Raw genomic sequence first — 25,304 nt, 5'->3', positions numbered from 1 at the left:
TTCCGCACTGCACACGCAACCCGTGGACCTCCTGGTCACTAACTAAAGTTAGCTACTTGTAGGCCCAGCGATTCTAGAGGCCCTAGGCCTTTTCCCTTTCCTGTTTGTGGTACTTATACCACTATTTTAGTATATGGTTTGAGTGGCCACCAGGGCCCATCCATATAAAGTGCAACTTCTGTGTATTATAACATTGTCTTGTTTAACGATTTGTGCTCCTGTGCTCATAAAGAGTCTAGGGGTTACTTTGAGAAATAAATACATATATATTTTGAATATATATCTGTGTGGTGTCCTTTCATTGGTATAAAAGGGGGTTACATTTGGTAAAACAGCCTGCTTAACACGCTTTAACGAGTTTAGCCTCAAAGACTGCTTAGCCTACGCTACCACTAGGGCAGCTAGTCCGAAAAGGTTGACTTACAACCACACCATAAGGGTTGCTTGGCATGGTACAAGGTGGTCACTTTAACTAGTGAACATCATATACCAGGCCAACTTCTCACACATGCTATGTGAGATGTTTGGAACAAAGAACCTGCCCAGCATGCTGGTAATTGCGAGGGCATAGGTCACTCATGGCTTGGCCGCCTCCGGGGACACTTACATGCCCAATTATAACCAGACTACTTCATTACCGGGACCAGGATGCAGTGCTCCATATGTAACGGGAAAAAAAGACGATACACTATCAGGGTAATGACATTCCATTCTTCCCCAATGTCACGGCAGAGTGGTGGTTTCGTTACCCACCCATGTCCCCACGCAATTTGCACAAAGATTTCATGCCACACCACTATTTGACCCAATGTTTCGGGATGGATGACACACAGCAATACTTGAATATTTTGCAAAAAATGTGGGCTCTGTGACAGGGGTGGACACCCTTTAGGATGCATTTAAGATTACTATCAGAGGGGTGTGTTTAGGCACACAAACGGGCATCCTGAGGGCCATACGCACGCAACTACAGAAACTAGAACAGGACATATGAAACCTAGAGCATGATTATGAGTCCACACTTAGCCACTGCATGCTTGCTGCCATTAGGGACCAGATAACACAGACACAACGCCACCTTTCCTGCCAACATGTGGCAAGGTCCTATGAAGATGGGGGTTTCCCGGGGTGGAGTTTGGCAACCAAGCTGAAAGAGCACAGGGCACGTACATATTTTTGTAGAGCTAGAGGCACTCCTATGGTTTGAAACCACGGGATGACCTTTGACTACCATAATTTTAATTGACTTTTGGTGTTTTATTTTACCCTAGCCTGCATGTACGACATCATTTCTCTGCATGTGCATGTTTCCCTTGAAGATTTCTTTTGTGTAATCTCTTTGCAGTTTTAAAGTGGGAGCTGTCACAGAGTAGAACAGCTTGCCAAGAACAGAACGTGTGATGTGCATTTGAAAGAGAGAGAGAGAGAGAGAGAGAGAGAGAGAGAGAGAGAGAGAGAGAGAGGTGTGGAATGTACTTTTTGGTCTCGAGGTGCAGTGTTATGAGCAGCGGTGCACAAATGAACATTGTGTTGTACATTGGGAAGTATTATGAAGTTCTTACTATTGGCTTTGACATGCCCTCATGTCATCTTGAATCCGGACTCTGTCTTGCTAGAGCTTTTTAAGCGCACATGCAGACCCCGAGATTACTCAAGTTGTTTAGGTTATTCTAGTTCAAGGTTGTTTTGTTTTCTGCTTGGTGCCTTTCAGAGCAAAGATTGCTGTTGCCAGAGAAATGTTTGGAATGTACAGCTCTGTCTCGGAGTCAAAATACAGGGGCCTGGCCAGCTACTGTCTTGACCTTGACACAGACCAGTACAGTCAGCTTGTTTTTTTGTAATGGAAGAACGGGGGTGAGATTTCTAGAACCTTTGCCTCAGGTTGAGTAAAGGCATTAAAGCCAGGGATCTTGGTATCCAGACGGGATCTCACTTGTAGGGCAGACGTGTCGTCAGAAGAAAACTGAATTTGGATCCCGATCGAACTCCTGCTGGGCTGTTGAAGGGCTCCTCCAGCTTGAGTTGGCAAGGCTGCTGAATGAACGATCAGTGAGGCGATTTGTTTTTGAGTATTGACTTTGTGATGTGTGTGACTTTGTATGCACATCCAAGTCTCCAGTGATTATAATCATCTGAGGTGTTTTCATTGTGATGTGTGAGTGCCTGTGTGCACATCCAAGTCTCTCTTCAGTGGATGTAATCATCTGATGTATTTAGTGTATATATCTTTCTGATTTCTTGCAGGATGTCCAGTAGAACTTGTCTTTGATGTGTTTCTGTATTATCTGGAAGGGCGAAGCGAGACAATATTATAATCATAACTGCTTGCCATGCTTGGGGAGACAGGGTTAAAGTCAACAGGGGACACCTATCTCAGGGGTGGAGAGGAGAGGGGGCTTTGTTGCCCTGGCCAGTGAGTTAAGACCCAGCGCAAGAACCTGCTCCTGACCTTCACATATTATCGCCTTCGGGCTGCCCTGAGGGAGTTGTACCCCCAATTCCCTGCTGAACCCCCGTGTCTTGGTGCGCCACAAATCTTGCTCACTAGCACCACACGTAGAAACCTTATTACTAAGTTGTGTAATACTTGGCAGAGAGACAGGCTTGCAGCCTTGAACAAGACATTAGTAAATTGGAACACCATGCTTGATATACCGCTGAGTCCGGGCAGACTGGGGCTTTTGTTGTGCACTAACAGCTATGATCATATCCAATTAGAACTTGAGCATTGTACATTTCAAATACTTGCAGCAAATGTATTACACTCCAGTCTAATTCTTTAGATATTGACTCCGAGTGGATGCAAACTGCGTGCGCGGCAGGGCCTTGAAGGCAGACTTCATGCACCTGGCTTAGCTGTGTGCTCTTATCTGCCACTTCTGGGAGCAGGTTGTGAAACTTGTTCTTACTGATATGGTGATGGAGTTGGTGGAGTGCACCCCTCCAATGTGCTTGCTCAGCTTGGTTAAGTCTCTACAACCGGCCAATTGTAATCTGGTGGTGGTGGCCCTCCTCTTGGTGAAGAAGAGAGTGGCCATACACTGGGAGAAAGAGTCAGTACCAAAAACCGCTCAGTGGCTAAGTGAAATGGCATACTGTAGAGACCAACTGGAACTGTATGCAGAAGAACTACCACAGGCCTTGAGACTAAAGGACATTTGGAGCCGGTTAACAGCCTACTTACTGTCAATCCCAGATGTAAACTAGTGGAAGGGACTATTCTGATACTCCAGGGCGTGATGACCTGGTTTCGCATGCTCGAGCCCGCCACTATGGCATTGTACGGCATATGTGAATAATAATATTACATGTGGCATCTGTTCACATGAGGTTTATGCTTGTGAAACATGTTAAAATCCAATTTTTTAGAAAAAGAATTCGGAGTGGGCTACAGCGTGATGCTCTCATTACTAGGATTCAGAAGGGTGGAGGTATTTTAATATTTCCAATATTCTTATCTCTGCTAAGACCATCTTTTCTTTCTTCTGTTTCCTGAGGGCTGCTCAGTAGGAAATGTTCTTCTCTTTTTATGATAAACAACTCACAATGGCTGGTACTTTGGTCGCCTAGTGTATAAATATAACATGATTTTAATTTTCTGCAAACAGTGTTAGTTCTTCTTTCTTTTTTTTTTTAGTTTATTGTAAATTCTGCTTATTGACTAGAGAGCATACAACACAAACCAGACAAACTGAAGACTCATGTCCCTGTAAAACAAGCATCAAATAAGCCCCCATTCCATTGTACAAAATGCAACAGCTTAATAAGAACATGCATGTCAGGATCTACCCCATGTAAAATGCAATCAGGCCCTACATAACTAACTGTAGCTCAATATAGGGTAACAATCAATCATGGAATTTATATCGCGCACTACTCACCCGGAAGGGTCTCAAGGCGCTTGGGGGAGGGGGTCTGCTACTGCTCGAACAGCCAGGTCTTGAGCTGTTTCCTGAAGGCGAGGTGGTCCTGGGTCAGCCGCAGGTGGACGGGCAGGGAGTTCCATGTCTTAGCCGCCAGGTAGGAGAAGGATCTTCCTCCGGCGGTGGCTCTCTGGATGCGAGGGACGACGGCGAGGGCGAGGTTCGCGGATCGTAGCTGTCGGGTGGGCGTGTAGAAGGTCAGGCGGTCGTTGAGGTACCTTGGGCCCAGGTCGTGGAGGGATTTGTGTGCGTGGGTGAGGAGTCTGAACGTGATCCTCTTGTTGACAGGGAGCCAGTGCAGGTCTCTCAGGTGGCTCGAGATGTGGCTGCGTCGGGGGGCGTCCAGGATGAGACGGGCGGAGGCGTTCTGGATACGCTGAAGTCTTTTCTGAAGTTTGGCTGTTGTACCGGCGTAGAGGGTGTTTCCGTAGTCTAGTCTGCTGGTGACGAGGGCCTGGGTGACAGTCTTCCTGGTCTCGGTCGGGATCCATCTGAAGATCTTGCGGAGCATGCGGAGGTTGTGGAAGCAAGATGAGGAGACGGCGTTGACTTGTCTGGTCATCGATAGGGAGGAGTCCAGGATGACGCCCAAGTTGCGTGCGTGGTCCGTTGGCTTGGGTGCGGTGCCCAGGGCCGGGGGCCACCAGGAGTCGTCCCATGCGGAGGGCGACGGTCCCAGGATGAGGACTTCTGTCTTGTCCGTGTTCAACTTCAGGCGGCTGATGTTCATCCATTCGGCGACATCTTTCATCCCTTCGTGTAGGTCGGCTTTGGCGGTGTCGGGGTCTCTGGTGAGGGAGAGAATCAGCTGGGTGTCATCGGCGTAGGAAATGATGTTGAGGTTGTGTTGGCGTGCGATGGCAGCGAGGGGTTTCATGTAGATGTTGAAGAGAGTAGGGCTGAGCGACGATCCTTGCGGGACGCCGCAGATGACTTCGGTGGCCTCAGAGCGGAACGGAGGGAGGCGTACTCTCTGTGTTCTGCCGGAGAGGTATGAGATGATCCATTCCAGAGCATTCCCCTGGATGCCGGTGTCGTTAAGGCGTTGGACTAGGGTGCGGTGGCAGACAGTGTCAAATGCTGCGGAGAGGTCAAGGAGGATGAGTGCCGCTGTTTCACCTTTGTCGAGCAGGGCTCGGATGTCGTCGGTGGCTGCGATGAGGGTGGTCTCGGTGCTGTGGTTGGCTCTGAATCCGGATTGCGATGGGTCGAGGGATCCGTTCGTCTCGAGGAAGGCGGCCAGCTGCTTGTTGACGACCTTCTCGATGACTTTGGCAGGGAATGGAAGGAGCGAGATTGGGCGGAAGTTCTTGAGGTCGGTCGGGTCCGCTGTTGGTTTCTTCAGTAGTGCGCTGAGCTCGGCGTGCTTCCAGCTCTCCGGGAAGGTGGCTGTGTCGAAGGAGGTGTTGATGATGTCTCGGAGGTGGGGTGCGATGGTAGAGGCGGCCTTGTTGAAGACATGGTGGGGGCATGGGTCGGTCGGAGATCCGGAGTGGATGGTGTTCATCATGCGTGTTGTGTCTTCGGGGGTCACTTTGGTCCATGTCTGGAGGATAGCGGCGGGGTGCGTAGGTTCGGTCGATGGGTGCGGGGGTGGAGCGCCGAAACTGTTGTGGATGTCGGCGATCTTGCGGTGGAAGTACGAGGCGAGGGAGTCGCAGAGGTCCTGCGAGGGAGTGATGTCGTTGTTGCCGGTGCTGGGGTTGGAGAACTCCTTGACGATGTTGAAGAGCTCCTTGCTGTCATGGGCGTTCTTGTCCAGTCGTTCCTTCAAAGATTTCTTCTTGGTGGTGCGGATGAGCTGGTGATGTCTGCGGGTGGCGAGTTTGAGGGCGGTCATGTTGTCGGTGGTCTTGTCGAGGAGCCAGGCCTTCTCGAGGGTGCGGCAGGCCTTCTTGGAGTCCTTGAGTTCGTCGGTGAACCAGGGGGCTTTCTTGCTTCTGGGCCTGGTGAGTGGGTTCTTCAGTGGGGCGAGGTCATTGGCAAAGGAGGTCAGCCATTGCGTGAGGTCGAGGGCTGCTATGTTAGGGTCCGTTGTCCTGACCGGTGGGTTCTGGCTGAGGGAGGTGGTGAGCTGGTCGACGGTGATCTTGCTCCAGTTTCTGTGGAGAACCTGCTTCGGGTGGTGGTGGACCGTGTTCTTCTTGAAGCTGAAGTGGACGCAGCTGTGGTCAGTCCAGTGGAGTCCGGTGCAGTGGCTGAAGGTGACGTGCTTGCTGGATGAGAAGAGGGGGTCGAGCGTGTGGCCGGCGTAGTGGGTGGGGGTGTTGACCAGTTGCTGGAGTCCGAGGTTGGCGAGGTTGTCCAGCAGGGTGACGGTGTTGCGGTCCTTGTTGTTCTCCAGGTGGAAGTTGAGGTCCCCGAGGAGGATGTAGTCGGCGGAGGGGAGGGCGTGAGGGCTGATGAAGTCTGTGATGTCTTTGCAGAACTGTGCGCGTGGTCCCGGGGGTCTGTAGATGAGGGTGCCTCTGAGGATAGTCTTGGGGTCGGTGTGGATCTGGAAGTGCAGGTATTCGGCGGTGTTGAATGCGTCGGTGGAGTCAGTCGAGATGCGAATGGTGCTTTTGTGTACAATGGCGATCCCTCCTCCGGTCTGGTTGTTGCGATCCCTCCTGATGATCTTGTAGCCGTCCGGGATGGCTATGGCGATGTCGGGGGCTGACAACTAACAACACTCATCCCATCCGAGCCTCCATTTATCTTAACAAGCAACCCATTATATGGAAAGCGGAGAGAAACAAACCTAGAGGCGGGAGGGAAAAAAATGAATAAAACAAGGTTCCCCTTAACCCAAGCATTGAACATGAGCCTATCTTTGGAGATGTCCTGTGGATGTCGTCATAAAATATGAATTCTTTCCCTGCTCTATGGGGGTGGCCTCTGATCAAGAAAGCCACAGGGAACTGTCATCAATTACACATGAAGAATAACATTAAAGAAAAACCAAAGATGAAAACCTCACAAAACAAAAAAAAAAGAAAGAGAAACAAAAGAATGCACTGAGAGAAGACCACCCCTCGGGCAGGAGCTGGGGAGTCATCAGGCCAGATCCTCGGGCGTAAGTTGGTCGCTCAGTGGAGTCCGGCTTCTGGCCTCTTGTGTATGGTTCAAGAAAATCCTCAAACAATTGCAAGGCCCGAAGTCTGGGTGGAACCAGACGGGAATGTCTGGTCGCAGTGAGCTAGTGTATAAGAGGCTGCCAAATGCAGGTGAAACGTGTCTCTGTGTGGTTAATGCGGGCGGTTAGCAATTCAAGAGCTAAAACATTCCACAGGCAAAGAGACCAGGTGGCAATAGGGGGAGGATGCAGCTTCTTCCAAAATAAGGCTATTGACTGTCGAGCCGCTCCTAACAGATGGAGAATCAAGCGCCAGTCCGTATATGACATAGCATTGAGTGTTGAGGGTTTAATGCCTATGAGCGTGAGTACCGGGGAAGAAAGAATAAGAAAACCCACTATCTCTTTAATGTGGCTGAGGACCTCCTTCCAAAAGACCGTGAGATTTGGGCATGACCACCAGATGTGAAGGAATCCCTATCCCCCTGGCATCTCCATCAGGTCGGGGGGAGTTTGGAAACCTTTGGTGTAAGCGGGTTGGGGTGTAATACCATCGCGTCATTAACTTGTAGGCCGATTAGCGTTGTGGCATGCTCTGAAATGTCTTTGAGATATCCCGCCATAACCGGACCCACCCTTCAGGAGGTATGTCTTCTTCTAAGTCTGAGGCCCACCGCATCTGGTATCCGTGGGGTGTGGAGCGCCGAGAGCGTTGTAAAACAGTATATGTATTAGAAATCAAACCCTTCGACCCCTTAAATTAGCGAACCAGGGACTCAAAGGCAGTGAGTTGTCTAGTAGCTCCCTGGACATAGGTCTGGGAGCTAAGCCAATGGGGTATCTGGTAATATTGCATACGTGTACCCCTTGTAAGATGAAACTTTTGCCTGCATTGGTCGAATGTAAGAAAGTCCTCACACTGAAAAAGGTCCTAAATGACCCGGCATTCACCCTCTGTCCATGTACCAAATGCCTGGGTTTGCATTGCCGGGGGAAAGATCGGGTTTCGGGATATTGACGTATTTGGGGATGGAAATGTCATCAGGCCTCAGGGGATTGCCAACTTGTCCCAAATCTCCAATACCGTCTTCGTAGGGGTGGCTATATAGGCGCTGTGGGGACGCGCTCTACGTGGGAGCCAGGCCAAATCCCACAAAGGTCTACAAGCCACCGCCCGGTCCAGATGAAACCAATGTTTTTCGCGAACCACCCACTCCAATATATACCTAAGGTGAGAAGCCCAATAGTATTCCAAGAGATTGGGGTACGCCAGTCCACCCCGGTCCGGAGGCAACATTAGAATCCTGTTGGAAAAGCATGGGTGGGATTTCCCCCATATAAATTTAGTCAAGTCACGTTGTAGGGAAAGAATATCAGCTTGAGGTATTGGGCTGGGTAAGAGAGATAGCGAACTTTAGGGAGGAGGGAAATTTTAATAATATTGATACGTCCTAACCAGGCAAGGGGAAGGCCCTTCCATCTGTGCAATTTCTCCCGGATAGCCTTCCTATATCTAGGCCAATTAGATTGAGTCCTCGTCGAGAGTGTAGGGGTCAAGTCTTAACCCAAGTATCGAATCGAGACGTCTGTCCACTGCACCGGAATCATGTCTCGCATTGTCTGGACTTCCAAGGCCGAAAGAGTAAGATTAAGAGCATGAGATTTTCCCAGATTGATCCTATATTCCGACGCATCCTCAAAGGTCTTCAGAAGGGAAGCCACTGCTGGGAGGGGTGTAGAGGGGGAGGATAAGGAAAGAAGGAGGTCATCCGCAAAGAGGGAGGCTTTATGGTCATTCCCACCCATGGGAATGCCACGTATATTCAGATCTTGACGAATAGCGATGCGATAGCCAGGGGTTCCACAACCAGGGCGAACAACAACGGGGATAGCGGGCACCCCTGTCTAGTGCCCCGATAGATGGGGGATAGGGGCGGTAAGACAACCATTGAAGCGTATGCGGGTAGAGGGTTTCGCATAAGGCGCCACCTATCTAGAGACCATCCCCGGTCCAAGTCCCACTCTCTGCAACACTTCTCTTAGGAATCCCCAGTCCACTCGATCGAAAGCTTTCTCCGCGTCGAGGAATACCAGAGATGCAGGGATATTCTTGTAGCGTACTTTTTCCACGAGATGCGCAACCCGTCGGATATTATCCACTCCCTGGCGATGTCGCATAAAACCCACCTGGTCTGGGTCAATGAGACCAGGAAGATGGAGTTCCAGGCGATTGGCAAAAAGTTTTGTATAAATCTTTGCGTCGGTGTTAAACAGAGCAATGGGACGGTATGATGCAGGAAGGGAATTGTCTTTACCTGGTTTAGGGATAAGTACCACCTCCGCGTCATGGAGGGAGTTAGACCCTTGACGTCTGTGAAGCTATTAAAGAGATGAAGCAAATGGTCTCGAAGCTGCGGCTAGAAGACCCAATAAAAGGTAACAGGTAGTCCATCCAGCCCAGGAGTCTTACCGAGTGGGAGTTGCTTCAAAGCCTTAGCAATTTCATCATGAGTAATGGGATTTTCCATCAATTTCGTGAAGTGAGAATCAATAGGGTCCCAAAGGCAAGAATTAAGAGAGGCAGTAACAGCGTCGGGAGGACAAGGAGCGTTCATATAAAGATCCCCCCGGAACTTCTCCAGTTCCAGGCCTTCATCCGCCTCCGAAATGGCCCAAGAGCCATCTGGGTGCTTAAGTTTAGCGATGTGTGCTCTTGCGGTCTGCGCTCGAAGGCGTTGTGCCAGGCATGTCCCAACCTTATCCCCTCCCGTGCAGAGGTTCTGCTTAAGATTAAGCAGAAGTCTCTCCGCCTTATTGGTACGATGCAGATGCAACTGACCCCGCAATTCAGCCAGACTCCGCTTATTGCAGAGGGACTGTCAGGAAGGCCGAGTTCTTCACGCTCGGGAGCAGAATGTCGAAAGTTCCCAATGCCACTCCCAGCCTTCCCAGTGCTCAACGCCTTATGTACGCGATGACACCAAGGAACTCTGGAGGGGGAAAGGGGAATTGGACAGAGAAGAGACAGCCACTTTTCTACCTTCTTGTTTCTTCGGTTGATCGCCCATCTATTTTCTGGTGGACTGGATAGGTGTTATCTTCGCTAAAAAAGAAAAGGATTGTTATACTCTTGGTGCCTCTTTTCTCTGGAGTCTTATGTGTGCACTATGAACTCTCCCTCAGAGTACCTACCCTATCCTTTTGTGACCAATGCTCCTCTTCTTTCTTTTGTTTTTTCTATCTTGCAAATCTCTTAGTAGTTGCTGCAACTAAACATGGAACAATGTTACTGCAATTCTGACCTTCCTCCCACTACCTTTCTAAGCTCTTGTAACCTTCTTCTAGGGCGGGGGGGTGAGCTCCTTACCCTCTCAACCCTGGTTGCACTCCTCAACTGGATTCTGTTGATAAAGACGTTGATGCTCTGTGTGTCTATCGAACAATGTATCTATAACTCTCCTTCTACTGGGAAAACTCCTCGTCTACTCTGACTCTCCGCCCTAATATGCTTCTTCAGTCTTAAATTAAAGCGCTATATTTTCCGGGGCTGGAGCTGAGTTTCTCTTGGATGTCAAGCTTAATATTCTGTGGCACGAGATAATATACTGGAACCAAAACACTAAAGTACTTCTTTTCTTCAACAGCAGATAAAGTGCAAAAAATGGAACAGTCTTACTTGGAAAACTTCTAATGCTCGACAACTTCTTCTCTCAGGATTCAGCTTCAACTCTCGCTAGTGCTTAGAACGCGACGAATAAATTCCCTGACTAACTTCGCGACGCGTCTCTGAAGCACGACCTAATCTCCTCAGTAACTTGGTGAAGTGCGCCGTTGTAACGGCTGCGCACCTGGAACATCGTGATTGTCAAGCGCTGCTAGAGCGCTAACCTGCTGTTCTGGCGGTCTAATCTCGGCGGCCATCTTGGGAATCCTTTGATCTCTGTGTGAACTAAGAGGACTGCGCTTCTTTAGGACATTATTTCGTAATATCCTAACCCTGAATGATGATTTCCTAAGTACTCGTGGTTTGATGGCCCTGACAGGGACGGATGAAGATGGTCCCTGCATTCCAGTGTTTTGATATCTCTAGAGAGAGTGGTCTCAACCAATCTAGCCTCACGGGTCCTAGCGATATAGTCGTGATGACTCCCTGTATAGTAGCTTTAAAGCATCCCATCGAGTGTCCTCTGGAGTGTCGTAAGGGAATTAGCAAGAAAGAAGGCCTCAATCTCTTTCTGGATATCCGCCACGTCCACAGGGTCCTGAAGGACCTTAGGAGGCAGCCTTCAGCGAGGTATGGACTCCTTACGGGGATTAGGAGGTTGGAGAGAGACCAGGACACGAGCATGATCTGATAAGGATATATCTGATACCTCCGCATCGCTCAGAGCATGGATCAATGGGAGGGAAAGAAAACAATAGTCTATACGAGAATATGACCGGTGCGAATGGGAGAAAAAATAATAATCCCTTGAGTCCAGATGTAGATGTTGGCAGGCATCGACTAAACCGAAATCTGTAATGTCATTCCTCAGCGTCGCCAACACCCCCCCAGAGCTTTGATGTGTCTGCGCCGTTCGATCCCATTCTGGGCACCAGACCAAATTAAAATCGCCCCCTAGGACAATTGGAGTTGTGACTGACTGTATGAGCTCCCATAGGAAAGCATCCTGGTGCAGATTAGGGGCATATATGTTAACAAAGGTTAGGTACCACCCATCACAAGCCATATGTGCCTTGATACACCTCCCGTCCTCGTCTGTCACAACTTTGGGAGTCATCGCATGCCAGCTTGATTTAAAGAAAATTGAAACCCCCCCCCCCTGGTTTTAGAAGAGGACCAGGCCCAATATTGAGTGGGATATTTGGGATGGGATATAAGGCGAATGTCTTTAGGGAGCATGTGAGTCTCCTGAATAAAAATGACGTCAGGATCCTGATGCAAAGGATATCACCAAACCTGACGCCTCTTGTTAGGGGAGTTCAGACCCTTCACATTGAGGGAAAGAAATTTAATAGAGCCCATCATAGTGGTTGTGAAAAAGAGGTACGACCCCTGTAACCCCAACGACCACCCCAAAAGCCTGTATTTCCACCCCCGAAATTGCATGACCACCTAGTAGAACGAAAGGGCCATCACGAGACAGCAACACAGTAGTACAAGCCCAAGTATCACCCAGCAAAGCATTTGTATGTATTCTCATCTCCCCAGCCCCTAAAATTAGTGCATCCAAAAGAAAAAAATTAATTATAAAGAAAAAAGAAAGAAAAATGAAGTAAACAACAACTGATGGCCAACTGAGCCAATCACAGCCAAAGTCTATCAAAAACAGCCCGGTGTCACACAGACGGGCAATTCCAGAAAAATCACTCTCCTGCGGGACTCTGTAGGGGAGGAGTGGGGGGCAGTCGTACAAATGTTTGTGGGTCTCCGCCACCACAGTCCTGTGACAATGTTCAGGAAAAGCGATAGTTGCCCCAATCCTCGGTCCAATCCTGAGAGGATCAGCTGCGTTTCCGACGTCTTCCAATGGCGCAGTCACTTTATACAGGAGGATCAAATGTCACTTTCTATGGTATGCAATATCCCAGTTTACAATCCTTCTCTAGCAGTATCAAGGAATTCCTTCCCATAACCGGGAGCACCTAAAGGCTAAGTCAAGGCACATGTGGCCTTGTCGCAAGTCCAGGAAACAGCACGGCCAGGATGTGTTCACTCTTTTTGATCTGATGATCGAGCCGGGGAGGAAGAGCCACTCAAGGAGCGAATATGACTGATGATCTCCTGTTTAGCTTGGGAAGAATCAAGTTCCTGCAAGCGGCGTCTGGACTTAGGAGGTTTGACCATAATGGGCGAAGAGGCCCCTCTCTGCGCTCTCGCGGTGAAGACACGTCCCCACCATCAGCCTCCGATGGGAGCTGCAGAAGCTGTTTCGCATCTTTTAGTGAGCGGAGGACTCGCCTTTTGCCCTCCGATGTAAACATCAAGGCCAACGGATGACCCCATTGGTATCGGATGTTGAGCTCCCGCAACTTATCTGTGACGGGCTTGAAATCTTTTTGCTGTCGAAGTGTGGCTGGCGCCAGGTCCTGGAAGACTTGGATAGAGAGACCATCGTAGGAAACCGTATTAACCCCCTGTACCTTTTTCGGGATAGCTTCTTCATCTGCATAGTAGTGAACTCTAGTGAGGATGTCCGAGATGAAGTCAGGCCGACTGCGTGGGCCTAAGACCCGATGAGCCCTATCAAGCATAAGTGGTGATGTCTCCTCGTTCTCCCGAATGGCTTGTAAACGTTCTGCCATATACGTCAGGATGTTTTTGCCCTCCGCCCCCAGTGGAAACCCCCTGATGCGCAGGTTGTTCCACTGACTGCGGTTTTCCATGTTTTCCTGTTTCAGCTGCAAGGTAATATTCTGCTCCTCAATCGCCGTCATTATCTTCCAGAGATTTTCATGATCTTCAGCCCTGGTGTCCATGGTGCGTTCAAGGTCATCAACTCTAACTCCAATCTCCGTGACCTCACGGTGGATATCCTGCAGGCCTGCCTTAAAGTCCTGTCTGAGAGAGCCAATCACATATTTGATTTCCTGCAGGAAGGACACCATAAATGTCTGGGTGACCGGCACTTCCGAACCGGGTTTCCCTGACGTAAGAGTTGGAGGGTTGGAGTCTTCCTGTGGCTGAGGAGTGGTTTTCGACCAGAGGGAGATGACTGGGTTGTCGCGGGCCGCGGAAGACTCTGCATGCTTTATGTTTAGGAGGCATAACAGGGCGCTCCAGGGGAGTCGCACTACCAGCGATGGAGGAACGTCAGGCCTTGAAGACGGTTCCGAAAGGCGTCGAGGAGTGAAGCCAGGGCAACTCTTTTTGCGTTTGTCAAAGGCTGTCTGCGAGTGGGGCACAAGGAGCCCCAGGAGCCCATTTAGGTGTCACAGTGCTGCCCCCTATGTGGCCGGGCTGAATCCAAGTTGCATAGGACCTGGTCTCAGTGCCCCACTACCAGGGCCTCCCACGACGCGCAGGACAGGTTCTCTCGCCCACAGCAGCCCCCAGGACGGGACCGGAGTTCACCAGAGAGGTACTGGCCCAGCAGAGATGACCCCACAACTCCGTCGCCGGTCCAGCCGGGACCCCAGTCCACCCCAGCTCACCTCCAGTCTCTCCCTGCTCAGCGTGAGTAAGGCAGATACAGGCATCTCTGGATCTTCTGCTGCCACACTCTGAGCCGCAGGCAATGGGACGTGGCCCCCGGAGACAGGGATCAGGGAGGGCAGCAGTGAGCAGGACTGCCTCAGGACCTCCCCAGAGTGGACAGGGCCCAGAGTTCATTCGCCATCCCAGAAGGGATCCCAAATGCAGCACACAGCAGGCCTCAATGAACTCAGCAGTCTCGCCTCCATAGCCTCTCACTCCAGGACGCGGCAGCCAGGTGACAAATGAGGCCCCCAGGAAGCGCGTTGGGATCAGGGCCCTCCCCCAGCGCTTCCCAACAGTCAGCAAGTCTCTGGGGGGATATCACCAGCCCCAGGATTCCTTCGGCGGGCCCGCGATACCCCCGTGGCACCTCGAATTGGGGACATCGGTCTGGGAAGGCCTGGCCCTCCCTCAAAATGGCGGCCAGGGGGATCGGCAGGGGCCCGACCGACCTCACAAGTCACTGCTGCTCCCCTCACATTGCTTGAGGGGTCCCTGGCGCACCCAGAGTCCCCAGGGCAGGTTCCTCATCCCCGAGCCACACACCAGCCCCACCACTGCCGATCGACTCTCCATGGCCGTGCTGCCTGGCTGGGGTGGGTGTCTCCAGAACGCAGGAGAGAGGACAGGGCGACTTCACTTTCCTCACCTGCCAGTCCGCTCCCAGTGCCATTCCAGAGTCCACTGTAAGCTCACGCATTCCCAGGGCCAGAGGGTGCACCCGATTGCAGCTTCCAGGCTGTGTCCGCCGCCTCAAGATGGCGGCCGTAGAGAGTGCTGCGTAGGCCGCCCGACGATCTGCGCCTCCAGGCGTCACAGAGCCCCTGTCTGCAATTCAGGGGTCTTCACAGCTCAGGGCAGACCTCCCTGCTCCGGTCAGCGGACATGATGGAAAGGAGCAACAGCGGTAGCGGGTCGCGGTGGAGCGGAGACCTAGGCTCACACGTCCTACTCCATGCGCATCCTGGCCACGCCCCTGTTAGTTCCTCTTTAGGGCCCTTACACTATGCCTTTACTCACTCTAGATGTTTAAAGTGGTACCTTTAGTTTCACTCCACTAGGGTACAGTTAAGTGATCTTTTGTGTTGGTGATAAATCACCTCTTTGTAGACCTCTGAGGACCAAAGGCATTCAGACATACAAAATGACAATCATGAAGCTTCCTCTGTTGCAGTCTAATGAGCAACAAAGTCATTCATACCTGCAATAAGCACCCTCCTCCATTTACATGCAAGGACAGAAGAAACATGGACATTCAATAAGAACTCATCCCTTTGTATAACTCCAAGTGTGTTTAACCAAAATATTGACTTTTAAATATTGTCTTACAGGAATATTGTGATATCAGAAATAGAGTTGACAGGAATATAAGGTAATAATATTTTTTTAGTGTTTGTTTTTAAATATCATTGTTGAAATTGTCATTGTTTTGTTCAATATTTTTGTAATATTAGAGGTGGTGTATATTTTTACTTGGTTTGTAATAAAATGTTTAAGAGTTTTACTGAGTTTAGTAGTTAATTTTAAAAATGTATTTTACATTTTTTTAAATTGTAAACAAATAAATACTTGAGAAAAATGTATTGTATTATTGTTATTTGATTCTTTTATATTTAATTGTGTGGTTTTTTTAGTGGTTGGAGTTTATTGAAAAGATAGACACCACTTTCAAAATGTGAAATAAAAGAAATGTGAAATGGTTTTCACTACAATATTAATTCTTTTTAACTAAAATTTGCAATTAAAAAAATGGCCGATAAATGAAAATAAAGAGACTATTTGTCAAAACAGGTCAATAAATCTTAATGTATTTGTTATAAATAAATACTTTAAAACTATTAAACAATGTTCCAAAATGTATATAACAAATACAGAATGGTTAATATATATAAATATATAGTAGTGTACAATCTATTAATAGTAATTATATTAAGATATATAATATACATAAGCTTATGAAACGTTTACTGAATGTTCATTAAAAATGTAAAACATTTGTCAAAAAGTATTACTTAAACATATTATAAATATGACAATATAATCAAAATGTAGATCTGTGTAAAGTGTCATCAAAATGTATTCATAATATCTATGTTAAAAAAATCAAACTGAACATATTTTTTGGAAAACCATACAAACACTAGAAACTATTCAATAATTTAAAACGTGCACATATTTAGTCAATATTATTATTGCTTTCATTTCAATTTACAGTATAGCGAGGAAGGTGTTGGACATTAAAGGGATTACATTTGCTATTCCACTCCAATGTATGCTACAATTTTAACTGCTACCTCTATTTTTTTAGTCTATTATCATCATTTTCGGTCATTTCTGTTTCCTGTCTTTGCAGAACCCCGATGCTGCTCTATGAATGAGGAGAGACTACTTTTTAGTTACTTTTCAAGGTTTTACGATTAGGTTGGAATGTGGGTATGAGGAGTAAAGTTCGATTAGTGTATTGTTTTGTTATGATTGACTAGTTTTGAGTTAGGTTGCAGTTTGGGCTTTCGTTGTTTAATACGGTAGGCTTCAGTTAAATATGTGTAGTATACAATAGTGTAGTTTATTAATTGTATAATGTGATTAAACTAGAATTATTTTGTGGTTAATGTATCTAGGGTATTTGTTATGTGTAGGTGGTGATTTTTTTTATAGGTTCCTAATAGGGGTGGGAGACTTTTCTTATTTTTGGATGTGTTTTCTTTTTAAAAGGAAAATTAAATAGTTTATATGTTTTCCAAGATTAATTTCCTTTTATTTTTCAGTTATAAAGAAGAAGCTTTTTTTAATTGATATTTTTCAGGTTTTTGATGACTTTGACTATGGATTATCTATATGAATATGTTTTCTGTTTAATTTTTGGATCATTTTTGTAAATTTTTTTATACAGTTAAGGAAGATAGTGGACATCAACTTCAAAACTGTAAGTTGTACTTTCATATTTATATTGGTTAGGAAATATTTACTTGACTTACAATTATTTATTTTGTTGTGCTGTTTAAGTAATTGCTCTGTATTTTATTTATGTTACTAAATAATATCTGGTGTTTATTATTTTGTGGTGTATGTCAGCTTTTATTATGTAATTCCTTATTAATTTTATGATTATTTATTTTTACTTATCATTCCAACTATGGTTAGTTTTAAATAATATAATTTAGACTGATTAGTAAAAATGACTTCAATAATATTAATGAATAACAATCTTTATTTGTTGTTTAAGGTTTTTTTAAAATTTTAGTTGGAGTCTTACATTTTTTAACAGTAGTGTTCTTACTTTGGATTCTCGCTAGGTTAGGACGTTGTTATTAATAAAACATTTGTACTTTGTACTACTGCATCTTATACATTTATTTGGTTTGTCTGAATATTTTAGGCTTAGTTTGTGTTACATAATGTTTTAAGTTGTTGGTTGTTTTGCTGTTTCTTGAAGATTTCTAGGATTAGATAAGGTGGCCTCTACTTAGTGTGTCTTGGAAGGCTTTGTGTCATCCTTTCCCTGTGTTGTTTGTTTTGACCCGCTGACTCATTCTGTTATTATGTACTTTCCACCATGGTATGTGATACTTGAGTTGACGCCTGTGGCCAGAACAGAGCAGTTTGCAAACCACAGCATCTTCAAAATTAGGGGACTTAATTTGTTTGTTAGTTTGGGGACTCTATCAGGAGGTTGTAGTAGTTCGCTACTTCTGTGACTGGTACTTATGCTAGGGCTATTGATTTCTTTCATTTTGCAGGCGAATTGGCCAGTTGTTGTAGATTCTGCACTTAGAGTACAGATTTGAAGGGGTCTTCATAAGCACTGTGAAATGGTAATAACAGCCTTATATGGACGTGTGTGGGTAGAATTTTAATACTGTGCTTATCATTGCTTGTTTTTGGGGTATTATTTGCAGTGTCACTTTTTTGAAGATTTGGGGCCTCATGTAGGTAGCCAAATACCGGTCGGTAACGGCCGATTTTCGGTAAATATGCCGTTACCGACCGGTATTCAGACAAGTGAGATGTAGGAGTCCAAAAACCACTTTTCGGTAAATATGAGGCGGTAAATACCGATTCATATTTACCGAATTCCAAAATACCGAATCAGAGTTACCGAATACATAATTAACGAATCGGTAAATATGAAGTGGTAAATATGAAGTGGTAAAAATGAAAATGACATGTAGGAGCACTCGGTAATTAAGAAATCCAAGAAAATCGGTAAATAAGAGTCGGTAATTAACACGGATTGAAAGCAGGTGGTAACCATCAACAGTGCAGATAAGCAATCCCAAAATGCAACAGCGTGGACAACATGCCCGCTATGTACGTCATTGCAAGGCGCCTACATCTACAGGCAGCAGGACTGAGGGTTTGGCGACGGGAGGAACGCATCTACAGACAGCGCATCACACCATTCCAGCTGACTGATGCAGAGATACATGAGAGGTACAGGCTACACCCCGAAACCATCATGGCCTTAATCAGGGACCTGCACCCACTCCTGGACCAGCCAATAAGAAGGGCGCACGCCATACCCCCACATGTGCAGGTGCTCTGCAGCCCACATCTGTTGGCATCCGGCAGTTATCAGGTGGTGACAGCTGCGGTGGGTGGTGTATCCCAGAGTTGCCTGTCCCGTTCCTTCAGGAATTTCCTGGATGCCATGATGCAGAGAATGCACCACTACATCAGCTTCCACAACACACAGGCTGCACTGCAGTAAACAAAAACAGACATTTCTCACATGGCACAGTTCCCCCATTCCATTGGCTGCATTGATGGTACACACATCCCAATCTGTCCACCAGCTGACACAGAGCACATCTACAGGATCAGGAAGTCCACCCACTCCATCAATGTGCATACCGAATTGAATGATTTTGTGAATGGTCCTGTGGGTGGCACAACCAAAAGGTGGGCGTATGCTATTTACAACGAAGTCTGCAAGTTGTCGCACAGTGAGGCGGCTTCCAGATTGAGAGCTATTGACCAAGCAAACATGGAGAAGGCTTTAGCCGTTATAGATAATAGCTTTAGCACTCTCTCTTCTAGGATTCATACATGAGACAATAGGCACATGCAAGTACACGGCGCATGCAATGTACAAGCCCCGAATTTGGCGTGCGTCCTACGAGGTATCCCAGTGCCTGTGATTACACCTCCTTTCACTCTGCTTGCAAACGGTATTTACATAATGTTGAATAATGAAGCTTGCTGCGGGATGTGAGTGGGAATCCCGTACATAACTGTCTCGCATAAGGTTGTCTGCTGCAATACTGTTCTTCTTCCACCCCCGCATGTGCGGCTGGATGTTTCCATCTGGCCTTCGATTCCAACCTTGAAAGCAGAGTTCAACAAGTTGAGCAGAATAGAGCGCTATTGTCCCACAAAGAGGTGCCTTTGACTTCCTCTCGTGAAACATTTGTCCTTCACGTTGCTAATACGCGCACTGAGGTACAGGCGCCTCTGAATACTGACCTCCCCCTGCATTTCGGCTCTTTGATCCAAACTATTTTCAATGCCTCGTCCACGACCGGCCTGGCTCATTTTTTTACACATGTGGGCTCGGGTCTCGTGACCTCTTTCCAACCTATTTTTGGTGTAATTCCTGCATTTGTTCATTCACTGTTCTCAAGCATCTTTGGAGGTGTCCCGCTGCTCCTGGCGCTAGTGGCAGGTGTGCTGCTTTTCCTTTTCATACTCCGGAATGGCTGCTCCTTCTGTGCCACACGAGCACCTGTCCCGTCTGCATCTTCTTCGTGATTGGATGCTTGACTTTTATGGTACTCTGCCATTGGCGACTTTGAGCCTGGCTTATGGATTATCCTTCAGGTATTCCTACTTCACCTGCGTACAACCTGTATTACACTGCCTGGATTGTCCCTTTGAATGGCCTCTGGATTTGTGCTTGACCAACATGGTGTCTCCGGTGCCGGATTTCGATCGACTGATGAGGCCCTTAGTGTCTCACGAGTTGTCCTGTTCTGGTGTCCGGATCATGGCGTGTGGTGCGGCGCATGGTATCCTGGGTAATTGGGACATCTCAGCGGCAGCCTACGACTTCTTGTCCATGAGCTATTTGGAGGAACATTCCGGGTGCCCTCTGATTGTGCTAGAGGCTCCGTTGGTTGGAGAACACGTATGTTCCTTTTCTTTACTTAATTGGATGGCTGAGACTTTTAGTGGCCCTGCAAACGATTTTTTGTTGGAAGCCGTGGCCACATATGCTGCCTATACATTCATGGATTAACTGGATTGTCGTCCATTGCGCCTGTGCTACTGGACAGCACCCTGGCGCAACATTTATTTCTTTTATTTCTCTTTTTTCTCTTCCTGATGGTCGGCTTGAGTTTTTTACTATACTTGCATTGTGTTTTTTGGAATTTTATGCTGCAATTAATTGGACTTTAGGACTTTGGCGCTGCATTGGTTACGCCTTGTTCTGCTCTGACGAAACTGAACTCTGCGTTCTCTCTTTTCTTGCCTATTAAATATTGCTTCGCTCAAGGGGGCGTGTAGTGAGTTCTCCCTGAATACGTACATACATTGTTCAGTTCGCATAACCACGTTGAATGTTATGTAGCCATCTTTTTGTCTTTGCACACGACACTGCGTTTACATGTTCTTTCTTGAATAAACTGCTGACTCGAGACTTCCTTCAGACGAGTGCATTCTGTTGTTCCCATCCCAAGCTCTGCGCAGCGACCTTAGTCTGTACATGCTGTGACACACAGTCTGGAATTTTACACAATGCATGTTTTCCACTCTAGGTTGTTCGACCCACTATTTAGCCATGACACACGCGCAGCTGCAAATACCTGACAGTTGGTGCTTTTCATATCACAGACATCATGTTTATTATTCAGACCGAAGACGAGCCTTCCTGCGAGACGGCTCCTGATGCTCCTGTGATGTGATTTCACTGAGCTGATTTTTGAGGTATGGGGTCCCCTATTCAAGCCTAAGAGACCTTCTATTATAACATAATTATGATATTAGCTACTTAGTTAAGGGAAGGTGGTAGTATCCTCGGTATTTTCCGAATCGCTAAATACCACCTCGGTATTTTCCGATTCGGTAAATACCACCTCGGTATTTACCGATTCGGTGAATTCCGATTCGTGATTACCGAATGTTACCGAATCGGTAACTGTTACCGAATTTTTACCTACATATAACTTAACGATTCTAATTTAACGATTCGGTACGGCTCGGTATTTAAGCAACGGTAAAATTTATTTACCTACATGAGGCCCTTGATGTTTTTGTTCCACAGATAGGCAAAATTCTGTGCTCTTTTTATGGTGTTAATTTAATTAGTAAAGTGCTTTTTTTGGTTGGCTACTTAAAGTTTCCTTTCACACTGTCATCCTTTTAGGAAAACAAGCATCTTTTCCCATTTATTTCCCTTTATAACACTGTGCCAATCATTGGGGCAATCTTTGGTCTCTTCCTAGAATGTCTCGTCATTTGCTTTCTATTATACTCAATCTCTTGTTTCTTCTTGTCTCATTAAATTATTTTTTTAATACCTATATCCTTTTAATCTTTCTATCCCTTCATTTTCATCCCCGCCTCCATTTTTCCATAACCCCAAATCTCCCTTTTTCTTTGTGCTTCCTTCTTCCCGTCTGGAACACTTCTTCCTTCTGTAGTCCCCTGGGTGTCCATCAGTGTCTCTCTAATCTCTACGGGCGGGTGTCTCACCTTGCTTCTTCTCTGTGTATCTCTCATTATCATTCCATGTCACATTTTACAACTAGTAGTTCTTGCCAGTCTGCTGTGCATCTTTATTTATTCATTTTGAGGTTGTTCTTCTCCTCTGAAGGTGCCTCTTTGCCCTTTGAAGTCTCTGCCTCCAATGGTGCCGCTCTGCTGTGCTCTGTTTAGAAATCCATTTCTGATCCATTGGTCTCTCTTTCACACTCTAATCGATCCCTACCCCCTCCACCAACCTTGGCATCTGTAACATTTTGTCCTTGGTTTACTGCTGGTACCTTCACTCCTGGTTTATTTTGCTTTGTCTTCCCTGTGAGTCTCCGATGCTTTCTTTTTTCCTTCATCACTCTATTTCTCCAGAGATTAATTTATTGTAGGTTGCTCTTTATTGTTTTTCCCTTGAAGACCGTTACTGTGTTTTATCCGATTTCGCTCTGCCATCAATTCTTTTACTACATCTTTTTCTCGCACTATCAATCTAATTACAGAGGGATTCACTCTCTTTGTTCTAGCTCCCCTGTGAATCTCTTATTGTACTGCTCTCACCTCTAGGATTCTCTTTATGTATCGCTCTCTCCAACAATATTCCCTAGGATTCTCTGGTATATAACAATCTTGTCTAAAACGTTCTTATGTTCTTTCTCTTTTTCTCTGATTTTCTCTCCACTGGGTTTCTTATTGTGTCTTCTGTCTCTCATGCTATCTTGTCAGAAATGTGCTTATTTTATCACTCCCAGTGAACCTTCGGCAATCACATTCACTTATTGTATCTCACTCTTTATTAGTATCTATATCCCCTAGCAACCTGTTCTTAAAACTTGCTTCTATCAAGCCTAGTATATATTCTCTCGTTAAAACTCTAACTTGCCTAAAATTATCTTACTGTATCTTCTCTTTCTCCGTCTGCATCACTGTGTCTATTTCCCTTGCAAATCTCTTCCTGTAATTTACTTCTATCACTCACTCTATGCTTTCGTCTCCCTCACTTTATCTTACCTGAAAGTCTCTTATATATTATCCTTCTCGTTCGGTATGTCAAGTGCACCAATGGTTGTCTTATTCTTTCATCTCTCTCATGTGAGATTCTCTCATTATATCTTTCTCTCCCACTTGGGTTTCTATGTTGCCTGAGATTCGTGTGTGACAGCTTTTCTCTCCTCCTTCTTCTATTCCTTTTGAACTCCTGTAAGAAGCAGGCTCTGTATGTACTATACCAAAGTGAGGTATAGTGTGCACAGAGTCCAGTGGAATCCCAAAGGTAGGCAGAGGTAAAAGTAGATAGCACCGTACTCTCTATTTGTGGTAGTGTGAGCGAGCAGTAAGGCTGTATCAGAAGTTAGTGTTATGCATTTATTGTACACACTCAGGCAGAAAATGATGTCACACACTCAAAGACTGAACTCAGACCAATTTGTTTGTATAAAAAATATAATTTAGTTATATTTATTTTCTAGAACCAAGCAAGCCTGGCCCAGGTAAGTGTAAGTGATACTTTTCAATGCAAAAAGAAGCAAGCTGAATGAAAATGACTTTGTTACAGGTATGTAAATACTTTTAATACAGTGAACATTTTACTTTTCAGATTACTTTATGGATTACTTTTTCTACTCAGTGTGATATGCCTAGATATCACACTGGGACATTTCCTAGAGAAAGGGTAAATAAAGCAGTTTTTAGATATTTGCAGTTTTTCAAGTTCTCATACAAAACCAACTCCACACTTAAAACAGCTTTCAGGAAAAACAGTCAATGCAATCCTATGGAAGGAAATTGAGTTATCTGTTTACAGGTAAGTATTTGTGGGAGTTGGTATTCTGGGGTTAGAAATAGGGTTCCCCCAGGGTCAAGGATGCACTCTTGAAACACCCACAGCGGCACTAGGGTGGCCGGGTGCAGAGTGCTGAAGGAACAATCTTATCCAATGGGGGATAGGGGTCCTCCAGTTGGTGGCTGCTCACGTGCAGGCCACTAGGTTGTGGGAGCAAAGCTCCTGGTGTTAGGCTCAGGGCAAAGGGGGATCTGAGTTAGCACCCAAAGTGCACCCGCAGAGGCGGCTGGGTGCAGGGTGCGGTTTTGGCGTCGGGTGCCCCGTTATTTTGAATGGGCATTGCCGGTTTTGGGCTTTGGCTGCAGGCTCGGTCCAGGAAGACTTCCGAGAGAAAGCAACAGCTGGGCAGGTTAGTTGGAGGGCTCTGGGACGTAGATGCATTTCATAGAGAAAAGTTGGTAAAATCAGTTTTGTACATTTGTAGTTTTTCAGGTTTTATACAAATCAACTCCACACGTAGAACAATTTTTAAGGAAAAACAGTGAATGTATTCCTATGGAGAGAAATGACGTTATCGGTTAACAGGTAAGTACTCAGTCTTTGGGGTTGAGTTTCTGGGGTTAGAAAAAGGGTTCCCCCAGAGTCGAGGATGCACTCTCAAAGCACCCTCAGCAGCACTCGGGCAGCCAGGTGCAGATTGCTGAGGCCCAATGTTATCCAATGGGGGATAGGGGACGTCCGGTTGGTGGCTGCTCACGTGCAGGCCACAGGGTTGTGGGAGCAAAGCTCCAGGTGTTAGGCTCAGGGCAAAGGGGATCCAAGTTAGCACACAAGGTGCACCCGCGGCGGCGCAGGGGAGGCTGGGGGCAGGGTGCTGTTTTGGCATTGGGTGCCCTGTTGTTTTCAGTGGAGATTCTCAATTTTGTTTTTTAGCTGCAGGCTCGGTCCAGGAATACTTCCAGGAGAAACCAACAGCTGGGCAGGTAAGTTGGAGGGCTTGGGACGTAGGTGCACCTCAGGTTCTTTTCTCCAGGGTGCAGGGCAGCTGGATGCAGGGATGTCTTTTGAGGTCGTATTTCACCTTAGCGGGCCACTCGCGGTTGGAGGGACCGGAGGGGGTCTTCGTGCAGAGGCTGCAGGTGACGTCGGTGAGTCCTGGAGGGGTCAACCGATTGTGGACTCGGACTCCGGAGTGGTGGAGGACCTCGCTGGGACCGGTGGGCCACTCAAACTCAGGCCGTAGGGAATGAGTGCAGTGGTGGTTCCAGACATCAGGTTTCTTTGTCCTCAGAGTCAAGCTTTGGACATTCTTTTGAACACGGCTGCTGTTCACAGAAGATCCAGAAGGCAGTCAGTCCTCCCAGGGTTCTGGAGGTAGCTGACTGCAGGACAGGGCGACTTCTGCCGCAGGATCTCTGGAAACTGCAGACAGGCCGGTAGGGCTGGGGCCAAGCAGGTTGTTCTCTGCAGTCTTCTCTGCTGGGCATCTTCTTTTGTTCTTCTTCGTAGGTTGCGGGAATCTGTCTTCTTGGTTCAGGGCTGCCCCCTAAATACTGTATTTAGGGGGCACTTTAGGGGTCTCGAGGTCAGAAGCCAATGGGCTACTGACATTAGGGTGACTACACCATTGGTGTGCTCACCCCATGTGGG

The 25,304-nt window shown here is 46.9% G+C and overlaps 1 protein-coding gene across 9 annotated transcripts in view; it reads right to left on the bottom strand.

The window, feature by feature from the left end:
- LOC146839127 (uncharacterized) overlaps positions 1–25,304 on the bottom strand; it is a 239,364-nt gene that overhangs the window by 180,426 nt on the left and 33,634 nt on the right. For 6 of the 9 annotated variants that reach the window (XM_085603135.1, XM_085603140.1, XM_085603139.1 and 3 more), the window contains one exon: positions 3,461–3,566. The exons of the other annotated variants lie outside the window; for them this stretch is intronic. In XM_085603135.1, the coding sequence (XP_085459261.1) occupies positions 3,461–3,566 (106 nt within the window). The remainder of the gene's footprint in view (positions 1–3,460; positions 3,567–25,304) is intronic. 9 annotated transcript variants of the gene reach the window in all.

The sequence above is a fragment of the Triturus cristatus genome, chromosome 4_2 (assembly GCF_964204655.1).
Source record: "Triturus cristatus chromosome 4_2, aTriCri1.1, whole genome shotgun sequence".
NCBI lineage: Eukaryota > Metazoa > Chordata > Amphibia > Caudata > Salamandridae > Triturus > Triturus cristatus.
Note: the sequence above shows the minus strand (reverse complement) of the source record. Positions and strands in the feature narration are given on the sequence as shown.